Below are 18596 nucleotides of genomic sequence, written 5' to 3'. Positions count from 1 at the left end.
TAAAAATCTATACCTATAGTTAAAAAGAATCCCAAAAGGATGGCACTTATATTAAGTAGAATACAATTTCTTTTTATTTTTTATTCACCGTTTCATTTATTTTACTGCTCTTCTTTAACTATCTCGGTGGGTTTCCTTTCTTCATTTCAGTAAGTTTTTTTTTTTTTTTTTTTTGAGATTTTCATTCTTGATTTTTTGGATTGTCTTAGGGTTTACCTTATTGTGGTAGTGTTATGTCTAAGTTTTTGCTATGGTTTATTATATCATGTGGGTGTCATATTGGTGACAATTCCAATTGCATGGTTTAAAAAGTTATTATATCATCTGTTCTAATAATGTCTTACCGTGAAAAGAAACAAATTAGTAACTTTTTTTTGCAGAGTAAGGAAAGATATTAGTATGAAAATAAGGACTCCATTGTGACAGTTATAATAGTTAAGAATGATCCAATGGAAGACTAGACTAATTTTTTTATGTTTATCTCAACTTCCAAATTGCAAGCACATCCAAGTTGGTAACAACAAAATACTCCTCAAAACTAAGGTATGCTTTTATGTTTGTCTCTGAACAAATAATAACCACCGTATATATTTTATGTGTTTGCCCCCTTGAATACCAAAATTGAATTATTATATATATCTTATATCATATGTTTTGCTGCTCCATATCCACATTTGCCTTTCGCTTCTGGCTAAAACGTCTATTTACTTTATGAAATTGTGTTACTTTTTTTTAGGGAGCATACTGAACTAGAGCAATAATACGAGAAGCAGCACCTTGCAGGTATAAACAACATCAAACATGTTGAATTGTTTGACAAAATACATAAAGTTTGATGCTATCATCATAGCAAGCTTTTTATTTACTTTTTGTTTTTGCAAAATGTTCTTGGTTTTTTTTTTGAACAACTGTATGTAAATATGATGGCGCTACAATTGTTTTCTTTTGATATTTAAATTAAACCTGAGTGTTACCCTTAAAATCTCTTACTATTACTAAACCTAAACCTGAAAGGAAAAGGGAGAATATAAATTGAACTTGTTGCCAATGGTAAAGCAATGATACAAAAACAAGGGAATGACCCTGGCACAGACTCATCTTTCCTTGGCTGTTGGTTTCAATGCAAATGACACAGCCAGATTTTAGCATTTCAAAGTTCCTCGAGGGACAAGAACGCTGGCCCCTGTTGGCAGATCCATTCGTTTTTAGGAGTATATGCCTGCCAAAATAAACTGACACAAAACTCATACTACAAGAATAGATTTGAACCATTTTTGCACAACATGATGCTTTTAAGCTACAACTTCTGCTTTGCATTTCACACACAATTATGAATAACAGACAATAAGGTATATATATGTAGCACACATCATCACTAAACATTATTAGTAACATGTTTTTAAATGAACTAAGGCCATACTTGTAGAAGCAACACTCTGACGGCAATGCCTCAGGCTTTCTAGAACTATTTGCTAAGGTAACAATTTAAATATATTTTTACAACATATGGTATGAACATCACCTCTCGTATTTCATATACAACAGGTTTACCGTAAATCTGGATCAGAGGTCGCCCAGCCAAAGTCATTTAATATGCACCTTTAGCATTTCATGTCAGGCTGTATCAGGGACGATGACTGCTTTTCTGAAGAAATCCTTCCTGAAGCTAAGGGAGAAATCCCAACTGTTTGCAATGAAGATGATGATGAGGGAGCTGGGGCGGAAACAGTAAAAGTTGAGAAAGCGCTGATATTACTGCTCACGTTTATGCTGGTTCCGCTTATAGAACCTTCGGTGGCAGCTTTTGGTGCTGGTGGTCTCTCAATATCTGCGATTCCTTCCAGCATCTGAACCACTTTTCCCATCATTGGCCGATGAGAAGGCTGTTCCTGGATGCACCAGAAACTAACCTGAATTGCCCTAGTTATTTGCTCCATGTCCACATCTTGACTACCAAGTTTTTTATCAACAATTCCCTCTATATTACCCTTCTCAAACTCTTCATAAGCCCACACAGAGAACTTTTTCCTATTTGTGTCCGCTGAAACATCAAAATTCCTTCTTCCACTCACTATCTCCAACAAGACCATCCCATAACTATAAACATCAGATTTTGAAGTTATTGGAAGGTTTGCAAGCCATTCAGGTGCCAAATAGCCCCTTGTCCCCCTAACACTTGTCAATGTTCGGTATCTATGGTCCTTGGGATTTATAAGTTTGGCAAGTCCGAAATCTGACACTTTGGCATTGAAATTTTCATCCAAGAGAATGTTCTCAGGCTTTATGTCGCAATGAACAATGCAGTCCCTACACTCCTCATGAAGGTATGTGATTCCCCTTGCAGTTCCAAGAGCAACATTATAACGGTATTCCCAGCTCAACATCTTTTCTGAGTGCTCCTCTGTGGTAAAAAGGAAGTTATCTAGAGACCCATTTTTCATAAACTCGTAAACTAAAAGCCTGTGACGGCCCTCAGAGCAAAAACCAATCAATCTCACCAAGTTTAAATGATGGGTGCTACTGATGGTTGCAACCTCCATTCTAAACTGCTTTTCACCCTGCTCAATACCTTCTAGTTGCTTCACTGCCATAACAGTTCTGTTAGCAAGAACTCCTTTATATACAGCCCCAAACCCTCCGGCTCCAAGCTTGTCCTTAAATCCCTTGGTTGAGCGCTGAAGCTCCTTATATGAGAACTGAATAGGAGCACCAGACGCATACTCGAGAAGAGCATATTGAGCTGATAGACCCCCAAATTTGGGACTGTTTCTGCAGCACCACCACCATAAACTGCCTTCCAATGCAATCAAAACCAACACGGTAGCCACAATCACAACCACTACAACCCAGCCATGCACCCTCCAACCACTCCCATTCCCTACATTATCCGCAGAAGGAGATGGGTTTGGTAATATTGGTCCACAAACCTTAACATAAGAAGTACTAGGAAGTGATGCACTCTGATACCCACTCACAAACTCATTAGTTTTCAAGTAACAGATCCCTGATCCATCCGACAAAGAAGTGGAAGCAAGACAAGAAGCGCCGACAAGACAATTCAATCTACAAGCTGATATCCCAATAAAGAAAACCTGAGAAGACAACTCAGGCGAGTAAGTCAAAAATTCAGCATGATCCAGTTCCAACATAGCAGCACTCCCTGGACAATCCTCTATCTCCCTTTTCCTCTTACACCCTTGCCTCCTATCATTCACATCCACCAGCTCAAAATTCTCTGAAGGACACCCGCAAATTGGGCTCGTATCATTATAACTACAAATTCCCATATTCCCACAGTAACCAAAAACATCACACTGATCTAAAACTGCGGACCATCTCGGAGTTATAGTCCCACTACCTTGAGAAGAACTATAAATCCTTAGATTCCCATCCTCATCTAACCTTAAAAACCTCAAAATATTATTTCCTTCTGCATAATCACTACTGTAAGCCATAATTGCCCCAGTACTCAAACTAGGATCAAACAGATTCAAAATACCAATAGTTTGCAACCCTAAACTCGGTGAAGTTAAATTTGCATCAAAAGAAGAATTCAACCCTTTGGTCCAATAAACAATACTATCATTCCATCTCAAAGTTAAATTTCCTGACCTTTGAAGATAAAAGGTATACAACCCAGATCTTAGAACTCTGCCAACAGTGAAATTCTGAGTCGGAACGATGGTATCCGTTGGATGGTCAAATGAAGACCAAACTACAGAACTGCCATTGCCCAATAGCCGGAGTTGCCCGGAGTCTTCCAAGGAAGCAGAGGAAACACCCTGGTTGGCAGTGCCAGAGTCCCAAACGACAGCGCCAGAACCATTGACAAGGTGAAGAGCTCCGTTGGAGAGTAAACGGAGGGAACCAGCAGAGTCAACGGTGGTGCCATTTCCAGCAGTCCAAATAGGAACCCCACCTGCATACGTGATGGCAGCGAGGAGAGAGTTGGAAGAAGCAGAGGGAATGAAGGAAATGGAGAAAGTGGAATTGGAAGAGCGCCATGTTAGAGGTGGGGATGAGGGGGTGATGGAGGAGCCTAACGAGATTGTGGCCGATGAAGCAATAAAGAAGGAAGTGAAGAGGTAAAGGAATAGAAAGAAAGAGAGGCTCATTTGTTTCACCATCATCTTTGTAGAGAGGTGTGGACAAAGGAGATGAAAAACAAAAAGAAGAAGAAGAAGAGGGCAGCAGGCGAGGAGGGATTACAAGTGGGAGTAGACCTTTTCTTCTTCAAGAACTGGGAGCAGACTTTGACTAGTAATAAAAAAAAAATCTTATTTCAATTTTTGGAAGTACTCCTCCGTAAGTTTTGCGTTTTGGTCCGGTCTTCAAAACCATTATGTGGGCTTATTTTCCTACAAAATTATGTGGGCTTTTTAGTTGGCAGTAGGTAGTATATTCGACTCAACGTTTGACTTCTTCATGTTCTTAATTAACACGGAAATATAACAATATTTTAATCTTAAGGATGAAAAAAGTCTTCCTTTTTCAAAAAAAAATTAACTCCTATTTTTTTACTTAAATGCATAAAAACAGCCTTCAAACTTTAAAAAAAAAAAAAACAATTTAGCTCATATTCTTTTTACACTCAATTGAGTACTTAAACTTTCAAATTGCATGAAAAAAAGCTCTCAATTTTCTTTTAAAAAAAAGCAATTGAGCTCCTACATTTTCTTATATTCAATTGGATTCTTAAACTATTAAAATGCATCAGAAAAGTCTTTTGACCGTTAACTTTAACAGTTAACTGTTAAAGTTAATCGCCTCTAACTTTTTCAATTAAAACCATCTCTGTCTCACAACCACGGCATGACATGTGGTAAAAAATTATCAAAATAAAAATCAATAGAAGTTATAGAATTTATTAAATTTTAATTAAAAATATAAAAGAATTATAAAAAATTTATAATATATATAGAAATATAGAAAAAATTTATAAAATTATAAAATTTTATAAAGTTGTAAGAAAATTATAAAAATGTAAAGAAATTTAAAATTGTAAAAATTATAAAATTATCTACTAAAAGAAGTATTTTATAATTTTCATTATTTAAAATTGTAAAAAAAAATCATTGATTTTAATTTTTATCACTTTTAGTCACATGTCATGTTGTTTTGTGACATAAACAGTTTTAACTAAAAAATTGGGGATCATTAACTTTAACGATTAACGGTTAAAGTTAATGATTAAAGGACCTTTTGATGCATTTTACAATTTTTTTATGATTTTTATAAAATTTTACAATTTTTTATAATTTCATACTATTTTTATAATATTTTCTAATTTTAAATATTTTTATATTCTTTATTAAAATTTAATAACTTTTATAATTTTTATTGATTTTTATTTTATAAATTTTTGCCACATATCATGCCAAGTTGTGAGACGAGGTGGTTTTAATTGAAAAATTAGGAGTCGTTAACTTTAATGATAATTTTAACAGTCAACTGTTAAAGTTAATGGTCAATGGGTCTTTTTTGTGCATTTTGCCAATTCAAGTATCCAATTAAGTGCCAAAAAAAGTAGGGACTTAATTGCTTTTTTTGAAAAAGTTTGAGGGTATTTTTAATGCATTTAGAAATTCAAGTATCCAATTGAGTGCAAAAAAAAAAGGGGGGGACTTAATTACTTTTTTTTAAAAAAAAAATTAGGGTTTTTTTACACCCTTAAGCTAATAAGCCAATGTTTTATCATAAATGGATGTCTATCAAATATCTCGATAAGTTTAATATACATTAACAAAAAGACATAGTATTAAGTCATTTGTTTTATATGCACAAATCAAAATCGAGCAGATATTTACTTGAAGTAGAGCATGAACCTAAAAAAAGTGAATAAAAATCGGATGAAATCTATTGATGAACAAGAAAATGACATCATGATTTGGATTGAATCTCAATGAAAAAATAAATCAACGAAAATTTTGTACGATAAGTTTAGTGAATTTTTATATTATAGGAAAACAAGTCAAAACTTATCTTTTTTAATTTCATTTTGAATTTCATTTTATTTAAAGAATAAAAGAAAAATCCCATTCGTTAGATTAGAAGTTAAAAAAAAAGCACACTAGGAAAAAAGAAAGATGGTTGAAATCTTTAATGTTTATTAGATGTAGAGTATATTATAAACATCTCATTATCAATAAAATTCATATGTTCTCTTTTGCTCTCCCAATTTCTTTATTCTTTTATTTTATTTTTTATATTTATTTCAGAACACGTTATCAACATGATTCCCTTCTAAACTTTTGACCATTGTACAAGAAAAGGCCCATTTCCTAAATTATTTACGGAAATGGGCCACTAAAAAAAATTATTTACTGGAATGGTCTGAAAATAGTAAAATGCTCCAACGTGGACGCGTTTTCAGTGGGAAACGCAAAAAAGTGCACTGACGGGACGCACTTTACCCCGTGTCAACAAAAGCGCGCTGACGTGGCCTTCCTTTACCCTATGTTTGATTAGGGTTTTTGTGTTATGTGCATATCAAGTATTAGGGTTAAGGTTTTATGATTTTTTAAAAAATAATTTGGGGTTTAATGTTTTAAAAAATAAATTAGGACTTAGGGTTTATTGTTTTAGGATTTAGGGTTTTCTAATTGGTAAATATTGTTTTGGAAGAAATAAATTTGACAAGATGGGATATGAAAAAATAAATTTGACGAGATGCGTTTTGAAAAAATTATTTTGACGAGATGGATTTTTTTTGTACAGTCAGTAATTCTACAGAAAAAGCTTCCAACTGGACTTTTTTTTGTACTATTGATTCTGAAAAAATAATTTTGAGAAGATAGTTGTGAAAATTGTCATGGGATTCACGTGAAATATGATAGTTGGGTTGAAAAACGCTTCAAACAGGATGTACTGTTAGCAAAAGTACTAAAAAGCTCCTAGTTGGACGCTTTTTTCAGTATTGCTGGTGACAGTGCATCCCACTATCCATTGGGCTATAAATAAGCCAAATTTTATTCTCTTATTGCATAAGTTACAGCAAGAGAAATTGAAGAAGTTCAAAAGAATAGAAATTGAATAAGTTGAGAAGGTATAAGCTGATTTATCGTATTAATATTTATACGAATCATTATATTTTTGCATAATATTTTTTGTTTTGAATTTCTTTCGGCAGATAATTTGGTTGAAAATGAGTGAACTTATTAGTGCTGTTATTTACTACGACAGTGAAGTCTGTGACACCGAGAATGGTGTTGTTTTTTTTTATCAGAAAACATAGCGCGACTGGTCTTTAACCAGAACATAGAATTGACAAAACTTCGTAAAAGAATTAGGCGCAAAATATTCGGAACGATGCAAATAAGAGTTTGGTCTATTAAGTATCGATTTTGTGCTTTGACTGATCCCGTGACATATGACTCATTTGATATCAAAGGTGCTCGTGGTTTGGAGGCGATGGTGCAAACTCACATCACTAGTGGATCACCCTATCTTGAGTTATATGTGGAATTTTCAATGCCAAATAAAGCACTTGCAACTTCAACATCTACTACTGTTCGAGAGGAATACACGACCCCTGCCTAACACTCCATTAGTAGGAGGCAGAACATAGAACCATCCATTTTTTATGGCAAGACGGAATACATGACCTCTGCACGAAACTCCGTTAGTGGATGGGACATGTTCCTCGATGGGTTGATGTCCAATGCTGGAGATATTTACTGGGGAATGGCATCAACTTCTAGTCGTTGGCAATCTACATCTGATTGGGGACATTATGAAACATACACAAAAAGGGATGATATACTCCCTACGAAGTCCACCGACGAGGGTACCTCCTACATTGTAGATGTTGGTGGATCGAATGATGAGACCGATGTTGATCCACCCCGAGAGCCCAGTCCCGATGGTACAAAAGTTGTAATATTTTCTGAACTAGAGCCTTTTCTAACTGAACCTGAAGACAGTGAAAGGGTTTAGATGAATAAGAAGAAGATCTGTAATTTAGGGCGTACTCGTCTCTAGTCAACATGCATAATGTCAATCTATCGACAGATAATACGTTGGAGTTTCCAGATCTACCACACAGGAGGTGTGGCCACACAAGTTCATCGTTGGATTTGGGTGAATTCAAAGTTGGTAAAAAGTTTTTCAATAAGTATGGTTTCTCGGTGTATTGAATAGGTATAGCATTATGAACGGGGTTAACCACCACGTGGTTAAATCCAAATCTAAGAAGTTTAAGACAAAGTGTGCAGTGCGAGATGGTACATGTTCATAGAAAATCATGGTTTCGATTAAGAAGAGGACAGGGTTGTGGGAGATAAATAAGTTCAAAGGTCCGCATACGTCTGTTATCGGTACAGTATCACTGGGTGTTTAGGGTTTTTGAATATTACTGTTATTATTTAATGTTGCATTATTTAACATACTCATGGGTTGACGGGTGTTCCACAAGATCATAAGCAGGATTCAGAGATGATAGCAGGCTTAATACTACCGATGGTGAAAGCAGATCCCAATACTACTATGTCGATCTTAATTTCCAATATTCGTAGCCAATTCAAGTACACGCCTTCTTACCACAATACCTATATAGCTAAACAGAAAACGTTAAATAAGATGCATAGTGGGTGGGATGCTTCATACAATAAGGTGTGGCAGTGATGTCAGGTGCTGGAGAGGTTTATCCCAGGTTGTGTAATAGACCTTGAAACGGTTTCTGCGTACTACAATGACCACTTGCTCCGTGGATGCCAAGTGTTCAAACGTTTGTTTTAGAGCTTTAAGCCGAGACGTATTTCAATACTATAAGCTATTGGTACAAATTGATGGTACATTTATATATGGTAGATATACCCACCAGCTATTGCTAGTTGTGGCACAATATGTTGATGGGAGGATCCTACCAATTGCGTTTACAATAACACCAGGAGAGTCAGGTGACGACTGAGATTTTTTTTCTTTTTAGGTTAAAGAAGCATATCTGCCCCCAACCTGATATCTACATTATATTAGATCGAGGCGCCAGAATACTAGTCACAATTGAGCAACAGGGAAGCCTCTAGGATCACACACACCATCGGTATTGTATAAGGCACATTATGGCCAACTACTATGGACAATATCGACCTACCACTGAACGACAACAAGTGACCAACATGAGTATTTAATCGCCACCAATATTATTTGGTTTGTAATATTCAATTTGTTCTGAATGGAAAAGTGATATGTAATTATAGCTATCCATTTATATTGACGTGGTACGAGATCAATAAGGGCCATTTTTATAAGATGTTGGTGATTTTGTGATCAATTAATGATCAAGGCATAATCTACCTCTGTAAGATACCTTTTGATCAGTAAACACAGTTATTCGACAACGGCCTATGATATGGTCAGATGACCTCAAACCTGGCTGAATGCATTAACTCTATTTTAAAAGGAATGCGTCATTTGCCAATAACCTCGGTTGTGCAAGAGACATACTTTCATTTGGCAGCACTGCTTCCAAAGCGAATAGCAAGATATAAAGGTCAAATACAGGGAGGCCATATATGGTGCTGGAAGGTAGTGCAAGAAATTAATAAGGCCAAAGAGCAAGTCAACTCCATGCACACAGTGTGTCACAATCGCGACAACCTATGGTTTCGTGTGATAGAGTTCAACAGACAGGACAAAGGTATTCTCGGTGGATAATATCGTGTACACCTGATAAATAAGACATGCGATTGTGGGAGATTTGACACACTTCGTTATCCATGCGCTAATTTAATTGTAGCTTGTCAAAATATCCGTTTGGATCTCATGAGCTACGTCGACGAAGTGTACAAATTAGAATACATGTACAACGTGTAGAGACATGTATTCCCATCAGTCTCATATGAACGTAAGTGGTCATCTATTTCGCTTGCTCCATTTAAGTTGTTACCGGATAGAGAATTGCGTCGCAAACTAAAAGGTCGAACGTGCTCAACTAAAATCTATATCATCAGCCATATTTAAAGCATAAGCAACTAGATCAGCCTCGGCATACTTCTTTGGAGGTTTAATTCCTCTTCTAGTTCTATTTTTGGCGATAGAGCATTGTGGTGAAGAAGCAACTCTATTCTGAATTTTTGTACTAGCTTGATGAGTCAACTCTGTTGTAGATTTTAAATTAATCTGATGCTTCACCTGTTTTTGATTTTCTTTATTGGAAAAGTCTTTAAAAGATAAGTTAGGTTACATAGCAGTTTCATCAAAAACAACATCTCTACTAATTACAACTTTTCTATTTTTAGGGCACCATAACTTATACCCTTTTACACCAGCTTTATAACCAAGAAAAACATATTTAATGGATCTCGGTTCCAATTTTTCATTATCAATATGAGTATACGCAGGACCCCCAAATATCTTTAAATCAAAATAGTCAACAGGATTACTAGACCATACCTCTTGTGGAGTCTTTTTCTCAATGACAACGAATAGAGATCAGTTAATTAAAAAACATGTAGTAGAGACTGATTCGACCCAAAACAACTTTGGTAAGTTGGTTTTTGACAAGATACATCGAATCTTCTCTATGATCGTTCTGTTCATTTGTTCTGCAATGCCGTTTTGCTATGGAATATGACGAACTGTCAAGTGTCTCATGATCCCTTCTAACTTGCACAGTTTATTACTCATCAGAAAAAAATATAAACCATTGTCTGTGCAGAGGTATTTTATTTGTTTTTCTGTCTATTTTTTAATCATAGTTTTTCAAGACTTAAATGTAGAAAATACATCGCTTTTCTTTTTCAGAAAGAACGCCCAATCTTTTTTAGAAAAATTATCAATAAAAGTTAACATGTAATTAACTCTACCTTTTGAAGGCACTCTTGATGGCCCCCACAGATTAAAATGAATATATTCCAATGTTCCCTTCTTGTTATGGATTCCTCTTGTTAATCGAACTCTCTTTTGCTTCCCCAAAACGTAGTGTTCAAAGAACTTCAGTTTGTAAATTCCTTACCCATCAAGAAGTCCTCTTTTGCTTAATTCTGTCATGCCATTCTCACTCATATACTATAGGCATATATACCAAAGCTTAGTAATATCATCATCTTATAAGAAAGAGGAAACGATAGCTACATCACCAATAACAGTAGACCCTGCAGAACATATAACTTGGCAGTCTTTCTCTGCCCTTTCATCACAACGAGGGAACCTTTGGAAATCTTCAATACCCCACTTTCAGCTGTGTATTTGTACCCTTTTAAATCAATAGTACTCAATGAAATTAAATTTCCCTTCAATTCTAAAACATGTCGTACGTCACTAAGTGTTTTGACAACTCTATCAAACATCTTAACTTTAATTGTTCCAACACCTGTAATTTTACACGAAGCATTGTTTCCTATCAAAAAAACACCTTCAGACACTATTTTGTAAGTTGTAAACCAATCCTGATTAGGACTCATGTGGAAGGTGCAGCCCGAATCAAAGATCCACTCTTTGCTCACTTTAGAATTGTTAACAAAAGTAACTAGAATTTCATCATCGCTATAGTCTTCTACAACATCAGCTTCACCAGAATTTTCTGGTTGTTTTCCCTTTTGATTTGCAGCCTTCCTTTTGATCTTGTTCTATAGCTTATAGCACTCAGATTTAATGCGCCCTTTCTTCTTACAGAAGTTATAAATTTTACCTCTATTTGAAGATTTTGATCTACCCTTAGATTTACAACGAGGATTTTGTTTCTGTGTCCTTCCACAATCATCATCAGCATTCTGATCTTGTCTCCCACGAACAATAAGACCCTCCCACTTAAAGTCAATTTTAACCACAAGATACTTCATCTTACCATCGAGGTTAAAAAATCATAAATCTCCTCAACTGTGAGAGACTCGCGACTATATAAAATTATGTCTCTAAAGGTTGAATAAGATGGGGGCAAGGAACAAAATAGTATCAACCCTGGATCTTCATTATCATACTAAACCTCCATGGCATCCAGTTTGAGAGAATTTCTATAGACACTATTAAGTGTTCGTGCAAAAAGACGCACTTTCCTCCAAACGATGAACAAAAAAGACACTGTTTCATATGTAACTTGCTGGTTAAAATTTTCGACATACATATTTGTTCCGACCTCTTCCATAATCCAGCGGCGGTCTTCTCCTTCATCATATATTGTAAAATTTCATTAGACAAATGTAGATGCAACTGTATTAATCTCTTTCGATCATTTCGTGATAAACACCGAATTATACATATCTACACCCCAAATACTTAGCATGTTTATGGATGTTTATTACTAGATTTGTGGATTTTGGTGCTCTTAATCTGGTTATTTCACGTTTTGTACTCAGGAAAGCACCAAGAGTCGAAAAAAACCAAAAACGAGCTAAAAAGAGGACAAAAACGGACCAAATCGAGAAGATGACATAGCCTAAGCCTTGCCACACTGGCACCTCACACTACCGTGGCCTTCGGGGGTATCGACCAAGGTTTTTACGATTCACACGGCCTGGCCATTGAGCCCACACGGCCATGTGCAATTTAACGGATCGAACACAACTTGGTAATCACGTCACACAGTCGTGGCACACGGGCGTGTCCCTTTTTCAAAGAGTTGTATTTTACACGGAAAATGGTACTTAAGGAGGAAGAAAGCCAATCCAAAGCCTATATAAACACCCTAAGTGTGACTTAGAAAGGGGCCACTCTTTCCAGAACTTTTTTGGAATACAGAACCACACGCCAGGAATTACTTGAAGGAAGCCAGACGATCCATCTCAAAAGCCGGAGCTACTCCAAGACTGAAGATCTCTCTCAGAATTCCTTCAAGGGTTTTAGAGTTTTCTTCATGTTTTGTTATTTTTATACTTTTGAGATGTACTCTTATTTTATTATGAACTAAACCCCTTAGATACCTAAAGGGGATAACTATGATGGATCTTGTTATTATTATCTGAACTGTATGATAAATACTTGATTTGTTCTTAATTATGTGCTCTTAATGCTTGAGTTAATATTCCGGGTATTAATTCATGATTTGATGTGCTTATGCAGAGGAGGAATAGACCTTGCCCTGAAATATTAGGAACACTAAATTTTTATTACTTTAGCCATTTATTTTTCTTACAATTTTATTTTATTTTATTTTATTATTTATTAATTTACTTTTTCTCTCTTGGCAGGTTTTTTTTATAGTTTATGACTAGAAGAAACCCATCAGGACCATTACTCTTTGACGAAGAAATTAATCGTAGAATTTGCAAAAATTAAAGAGAAATAAGACGTAGTTTACAAGACACGAAGAACGAGCGAGAAGACGATACTTAAACCCCAATCAACGAGATGGCTGAAAACTCAGGCGATCAGCTGCCTCCTGCAATCGCAGCTAATCAAAATCCTGCTCCACGTACTATGTATGAGTATGCTAAACCTTCTTTAACAGGAACTGAGTCTAGTATAGTTAGACCTACTATTTTTGCAAATAATTTCGAACCAAAACCTAACACAATTTAGATGATACAGTAGTTTGTTCAGTTTGATGGTTTGCAGGATGAGGATCCCAACACGCACTTCACAAATTTTCTTGAATTTTGCGATACATTCAAAATCAATAGCGTTTCTGATGACACCATTCACCTCTATTTATTTCCCTTTTCACTGAGAAACAAAGCTAAACAGTGGTTAAACTCATTACCACGAGGGTCTATCACTACTTGGGAACAAATGACCGAGAAGTTTTTACTAAAATATTTTTCGCCGGCTAAAACGGCTAAATTGCGTAATGATATCTCTTCTTTTGTACAGATGGATTTAGAAACACTTTACGATGCATGGAAGAGATACAAGTATTTACTGAGAATTTGCCCTCACCATGGGTTACCGCTTTGGCTGCAAGTTCAAACGTTTTACAATAGTGTGAATCCCTCGACAAGACAAATGATTGACGCAGCTGCTGGTGGAACCATTAACAATAAAACACCGGAAGATGCCTATGAATTCATAGAGGAGATGTCATTGAACAACTATCAGTGGCAAGTTATGAGGACAAAGCCAACGAAAACAGCCGGCGTCTATAACATCGATTCAGTCACCATGCTTTCTAATCAGGTAGAACTTCTCAATAAAATGATTGACGGTTTACTTGGTTCTACGCAGGTATATCCAGTAATGAGGTGTGACTCAAGTGGAGGAGGTATACATACAGAATACCAATCATTCAATCCTACAACTAAAGAGGAGCAAGTCAACTATATGGGTAATAATAACTTTAGATCTCAAAATAACCCATACAGTAATACTTATAATGCAGGTTAGAGGAACCACCCAAATTTTTCCTGGAGAGGTCAAGGAAATCAAAAGCCACAAAATCCTTAAGGTTTTCAACAGCCACCTTATCAACAGGAGAAGAAACCAAACCTTGAAGAGATGCTTTCTAAATTTATTTCGGTGTCAGAAACCCGTTTCCAAAATACCGAGACAGTACTTAAGAATCAATAAGCATCGATCTAAGACTGATGTATGGCTGATGTATGGTTGATGTATGTAAAACAAAATATTACAATACAAATTGGAAAAATAAAGTTTAGAAAGTAAATCAAAGGCTGATGTATGGTGGCGCACGGGCGTGTTGGTGGCAAACACGGGCGTGTGACGCGGGGTATAGCCTTGTGGAGGAAAAATTGAGGGTATAGAGAGGGGAAAGTGTAGATTAATGCAAGAGGAATGGATTTTAGGGTGGTTTGAGGGTTGGGGAAGTGAGAATTGTGGGAATGGTAGCCGGAATAAGGATTAGGGAGTGGGGAGGAGAAGTTTTAGGCTAAGGTTTTGAAAGGGGGAAGAAGGTAAATTCTTTACTTGTCTAAAGCAAAACAGTACAATATCTATGTAAAGCATATAGAATACGATAATTTGGAAACGGGTTTCTGACACCGAATAAGCATATACTAGTTTTGGGCCTCTTGCTTAACTACTGATGTATCATGGATTCTATCAATGCTCATATATTTTCAGGTACATTATGTCGTCATCAAGAGGAAAGAAGGCCACGGTCCTATCTTCAAAGAGACGTAGGGGACTGAGTTCTTCCTCGGTACGTGCTATAACTGAAGTTTGGCACCTGTTCCTTGAATTTCCGCAAGCTTCGCAGGAGGAGCTATTCCAGATATTACGCGTACGATCCATCACCATAGGTAGCTGCATCGATTAGGCTATCGTAGAGCAAGTCCAGCTCGCTGATGCCATCCGCGCCCTCCTGTCCACAGACTCATAGGAATAGTTTTTCGCTATTACCGAGCCCACTTATTTAGAGCTAACTTTAGAATTATGCTCTACTTTTCATTTACAGGTGGTGATGACGAACAATGACGACCCAGGCACCATTCACTTTTGATTAGGCGGTCTAGTTCGTTCGATGAGTGTCCTAGAGTTTAGAGTTGCTTTGGGACTTTACACTGATGAGTTTATGGAGGAAGAGGACATGAATGTACTACCACGCAATATCCACATCTCCCCCTCATTGTGCTGGAAGACTTTGGCACCACTCTCTTCTAACTACGACCCCAGCAGCTCGAAGGCCTCATGTAACGCCCCAATTTTCGGGAATTCTGTGAATGTTGACAAAATTTCATGCTTTGATTTTGTCATTTGTGAGTGAAATTATGAAATAGGACCTATGTGAAAATGTTTGAAAATGCGATAGGCTAAATTGAAGTGGCCAAATAAATAGGAGTGCAAAATAGGAGGATTTGCATGATAAACCTCCCATTTTACATGAAGTGGCCAACCATCATGTTGTTGTAGACAAAATGTACACTTGATATCCATAATTTATGGTACAAATTGATACAAATTGATAATGGGTTAGGTAAATGCTCCATGACAATGGATTAGGTAAATATTCCATGATAATGGGTTAGGTAAATGTTTCATGATAATGGGTTAGGTAAATGTTTCATGATAAGAATTACATGTCTTTTGTATTAAAGAATTAAATGGATGAAATATGAAGTTTTATTAAAAGAAAAAGGGGTGAAAAGAACAAAGTTTTGTCCATCTTTGTTCATCATAGCTGAAAGTTAGAGAAGAGAAAGGAGAGGAGAAAACTCTTGAGTATTTGGTCATTAGGAGGAGGAAAATTGAAGGTAAGTTCTTGGTACCTTGCTTCTATTTTGAGGTTCATGAGTTCTTCTTGATTCTACCTTAACTCTTGAAGTATATTTTAATTTTTGGTTGTATTGTGAGCATTTGGTCATGAATTAAAATGAAGGAAATGGTTGTTGTTTCATGTTCTTTTGATGAAAAATGGAAGATAGGTGAAGTTGAGCCAAACAAATGAACATGCATGTGCCTTAGATGTTAAAGGGAAAAATCAGCTAACATGTTGTACTTTAAAATGATGAAATGGAGATTATACTTAAGTAAAATCATAGATATGTGATGATTGATTGGTGATATACATGTTTAAATAACATGCATGCAAGGTATGTGTGAAAGAGTGATTTGGTAATAAATCTGCTTGGGACAGCAGCAGTAACGTGACTTTGGAAAATCACCATAAATTGTGAGAGATGAATTAAAAGCTGAATAAATTATGTAATTAAAGCTTATTGAGTCTAGTTTCTAATGAAATAAACAAGAACATATTTTGAATTCTGTACAATGATAAATTTGATTCGTAATGAAGAGTGGTCAGATTAGTCAAACAGTGAAACATGGGAAACTTTGAGAAAAAGCTGGTATTTATTGGCCATACCAAAAATTCTGAAAATTTTATGAATAAAAGATATATGAGTCTATTTTCAGGGAAAATTAACGGCACTTGATTTGGAGTTTCGTAGCTCCAATTATAAATAATTTAGTGATTGTTGCTCAGGAAGACAGCTTGCAGTGAAATTATGATTATGTGGTAAACATTGACAAAAATTTGTTAATGAGTTGCTTATTGATTTCTTATAAGCTCACTATGATCTGTAGGTGTGGTTGGCCGAATATTGTAAGGGGTTAATATGTAGTTTGTATTTGAATAGTTAGATTAACGTGTTAGTAATCCAATTGTAGGCGGTTCGTGTGTGGATCTCGTCAACATATCGTAAGCAAATGTGTGTAACTAACACCCTCTTTCTTAGTCTAGATCGGCAAAAGTCGAAAAGTCGAAATGTCAAAATCGGTATTTTGTAGATTTGCGAGTGTGCGAATGCTCGTGAGGCAAATCGATTAATGTTTTTGGTAAGCTGCAATGTTTGGACGCAAAGTGCATGATTTACGTGCCCTCGATATTTTTGGGCTTAATGGGCCAAAATTGGAATGATGGGCCAACAGCCCAATTCGTAAGAACCTTCGGTAGTGATTCGTTAGTACGTGAAATGTAGGAATATGCATGAAAACCCTAAAATGGATAAATTACTGAAATACCTTTAAAAGTGGAAATTTTATAGTTTTACCCCTAGGAGATAAATTACCGAAATACCCCTAGGGTTAAATTGACCTAAATGCATGTTTGATGTTGTTATTTCTTGCATGCCATGTTGTTATTATCGATGCATGGACTGGGATATTGACGGAGGAAGTACTGAAAGTGGCTTGTCCACGTCTTGGAGGCTTTGCCTCAATTTACTATTAACCGAGCAAGCAAGGTACGCAGCTGTGGAGTGTTAATTTGGGTGGGTTGAGCTATTCCCCACATGGAGTGTATGGCTGGTACGGGTGGAGTGTAGTGGTTGGTGGGTTGAGTAGTCTCCCAAATGGGCTTGCATATGTTTCTTGATGTTGCATGTATTTTGAAATGGGCCTATGGGCCATATCATTATCTGAATAAGGGCTAAGGCCCGGTTTATTATAATCTGAAAAGGGCTCGCCCAGACCACTATTACTTGAATGGGCTTAGGCCCAATGGGCTTGAGTGACTTGGGCTTTGAATGGGTTTTCCTTACACATTGAGTTTCCCAAACTCACCCCTTCTTTAACCTTGCAGGTGAGTCTTGATGTGGGTGACTTGGAGCCGGAGGGGATTCAGAGTGGCCATTGTGAACACTTTTGGGTTTGAAAAAGAGACTGGTTTTCTTAAGTTATTTTTAATTACTATTTAAGTTTTGGGTTGTAATAAGGCCATTTTAACTTTATTTTCTTCTTTGATTTTCTGAGATTATATTATTTTAAACAACTTTAAATTGATGGATAATAATAATTCAAATGGGCTAGACTTAGGGCACGATTTCAAAACGATATTTTTTAAATAACACGATGACACGAATATTTAATTTACCAAAGATAACCACTCAAAGAAATTTCAACTTGTTATAACCAAGTGTGGCAATGGATGTGGACATGTCAGGATTGGATCCAATCGGAGAGCTTGGTACTTAGCGACCTTCATGGCTCACCTCCTCATTATGGATACCTACCGGTGCCCGCTTCCATTCACTTGGTTAGTTTGACAAAATTCGGCTTTTTTTTTTAAAACACTAAAAAGGGAACACGGGTTTTTGACTTCAAAGTGGCATGTCGGATTCGGCCTTAACGTCTGGGCCGGGTTTGGGGTGCTACACCTCAGCTCTCCCCCATTCCCTACCATATCTCCATGCCATATTGGCACACACCTTGACCGGAAGGAGAGAGAGCACCGGCGTCGTCAACACCCACGTCGCCTATTATTTATG

At 36.4% G+C, this 18596-nt stretch overlaps 1 protein-coding gene, 1 long non-coding RNA gene and 1 other non-coding gene across 3 annotated transcripts; 1 reads left to right on the top strand and 2 right to left on the bottom strand.

The window, feature by feature from the left end:
* The first annotated feature begins 232 nt into the window (after positions 1-232).
* On the top strand, positions 233-982 carry LOC128291800 (uncharacterized). The gene is made up of 2 exons (XR_008281708.1): positions 233-543; positions 737-982. It is a non-coding gene; the product is annotated as an uncharacterized LOC128291800 (long non-coding RNA).
* A 308-nt stretch (positions 983-1290) lies between these two features.
* Positions 1291-4459, bottom strand: LOC108482936 (G-type lectin S-receptor-like serine/threonine-protein kinase At1g34300). The gene has a single exon (XM_017786048.2). It carries the CDS (start codon positions 4128-4130, stop codon positions 1602-1604), a length of 2529 nt encoding a protein of 842 aa, XP_017641537.1. The 5' UTR covers positions 4131-4459; the 3' UTR covers positions 1291-1601.
* Positions 4460-13713: 9254 nt separating this feature from the next.
* LOC128282199 (small nucleolar RNA R71) lies at positions 13714-13820 on the bottom strand. Its single transcript, XR_008272422.1, has one exon. It is a non-coding gene; the product is annotated as a small nucleolar RNA R71 (small nucleolar RNA).
* Positions 13821-18596: the final 4776 nt, after the last annotated feature.

The sequence above is a fragment of the Gossypium arboreum genome, chromosome 1, assembly GCF_025698485.1.
Source record: "Gossypium arboreum isolate Shixiya-1 chromosome 1, ASM2569848v2, whole genome shotgun sequence".
Lineage (NCBI taxonomy): Eukaryota > Viridiplantae > Streptophyta > Magnoliopsida > Malvales > Malvaceae > Gossypium > Gossypium arboreum.
Note: the sequence above shows the minus strand (reverse complement) of the source record. Positions and strands in the feature narration are given on the sequence as shown.

Bases quoted from the DNA above. Each gene is read 5' to 3' on its own strand.
- LOC108482936 (XM_017786048.2), bottom strand. From the start codon at position 4,130: ATGATGGTGAAACAAATGAGCCTCTCTTTCTTTCTATTCCTTTACCTC.